Source organism: Haliaeetus leucocephalus, unplaced genomic scaffold (assembly GCF_000737465.1).
Source record: "Haliaeetus leucocephalus isolate CR32 unplaced genomic scaffold, Haliaeetus_leucocephalus-4.0 Scaffold2, whole genome shotgun sequence".
In the NCBI taxonomy this organism is placed as follows: domain Eukaryota; kingdom Metazoa; phylum Chordata; class Aves; order Accipitriformes; family Accipitridae; genus Haliaeetus; species Haliaeetus leucocephalus.
In genome coordinates, this window is record NW_010972438.1 from 10,679,254 (window position 1) to 10,679,838 (window position 585).

The 585-nt window shown below is 72.1% G+C and overlaps 1 protein-coding gene across 1 annotated transcript in view; it reads left to right on the plus strand.

The window, feature by feature from the left end:
• Nucleotides 1-3: 3 nt before the first annotated feature.
• The window catches only part of PDHB (pyruvate dehydrogenase (lipoamide) beta), a gene marked incomplete at its 5' end in the record, with an annotated part of 4,761 nt that continues 4,179 nt past the window's right edge, over nucleotides 4-585 (plus strand). Inside the window, 3 exons of the mRNA XM_010573374.1 lie at nucleotides 4-72; nucleotides 290-397; nucleotides 469-531. Coding sequence (XP_010571676.1) covers nucleotides 4-72; nucleotides 290-397; nucleotides 469-531 — 240 coding nt within the window. The remainder of the gene's footprint in view (nucleotides 73-289; nucleotides 398-468; nucleotides 532-585) is intronic.

A 585-nucleotide genomic window follows, 5' to 3' on the forward strand; every position in this document is an offset into this window, starting at 1 on the left:
CGGGGCCGCGCCGCCGGGCGGCTGCTCCAGCAGCGCAGGGGGATCCGCCTGTCCGCGCCCGCCGCCATACAGGTAGCGGGGCCGCCGCGGGGAGTTAGGATTGCCCCGAAGGAGGGGTTGGGGGAAAGGGGCTCGTCCCTCTCGGGGGAGGCGGCCGGGCCCGGGGCGGGTGGGCGGTGAGGCGAGGCGAGGCGAGGCGAGGTGACTCGAATCCCCGCGGCCCTGGCGTGTGGGGAGCCCGGCGGCTGCGGGCCGTGCCCCGCCCTGCCCGGCAGCCGGTGTCTCGCAGGTGACGGTGCGGGACGCGCTCAACCAGGCGCTGGATGAGGAGCTGGAGCGGGACGAGCGCGTCTTTCTGCTGGGCGAGGAGGTGGCTCAGTACGATGGCGCCTACAAGGTATGTGGATGTCGTTACCGGGCCGGGAAAGGGCCTCGGGCGGGCCCTGACTCCCCTCTCCTGCCCTGCAGATCTCCAGGGGTCTCTGGAAGAAGTACGGGGACAAGAGGGTGATCGACACCCCGATATCGGAGGTAGGGCTGCGCTGTCTTCTACTCTGGCGGTCCCTTCCATCAGCCGCTCCCCCC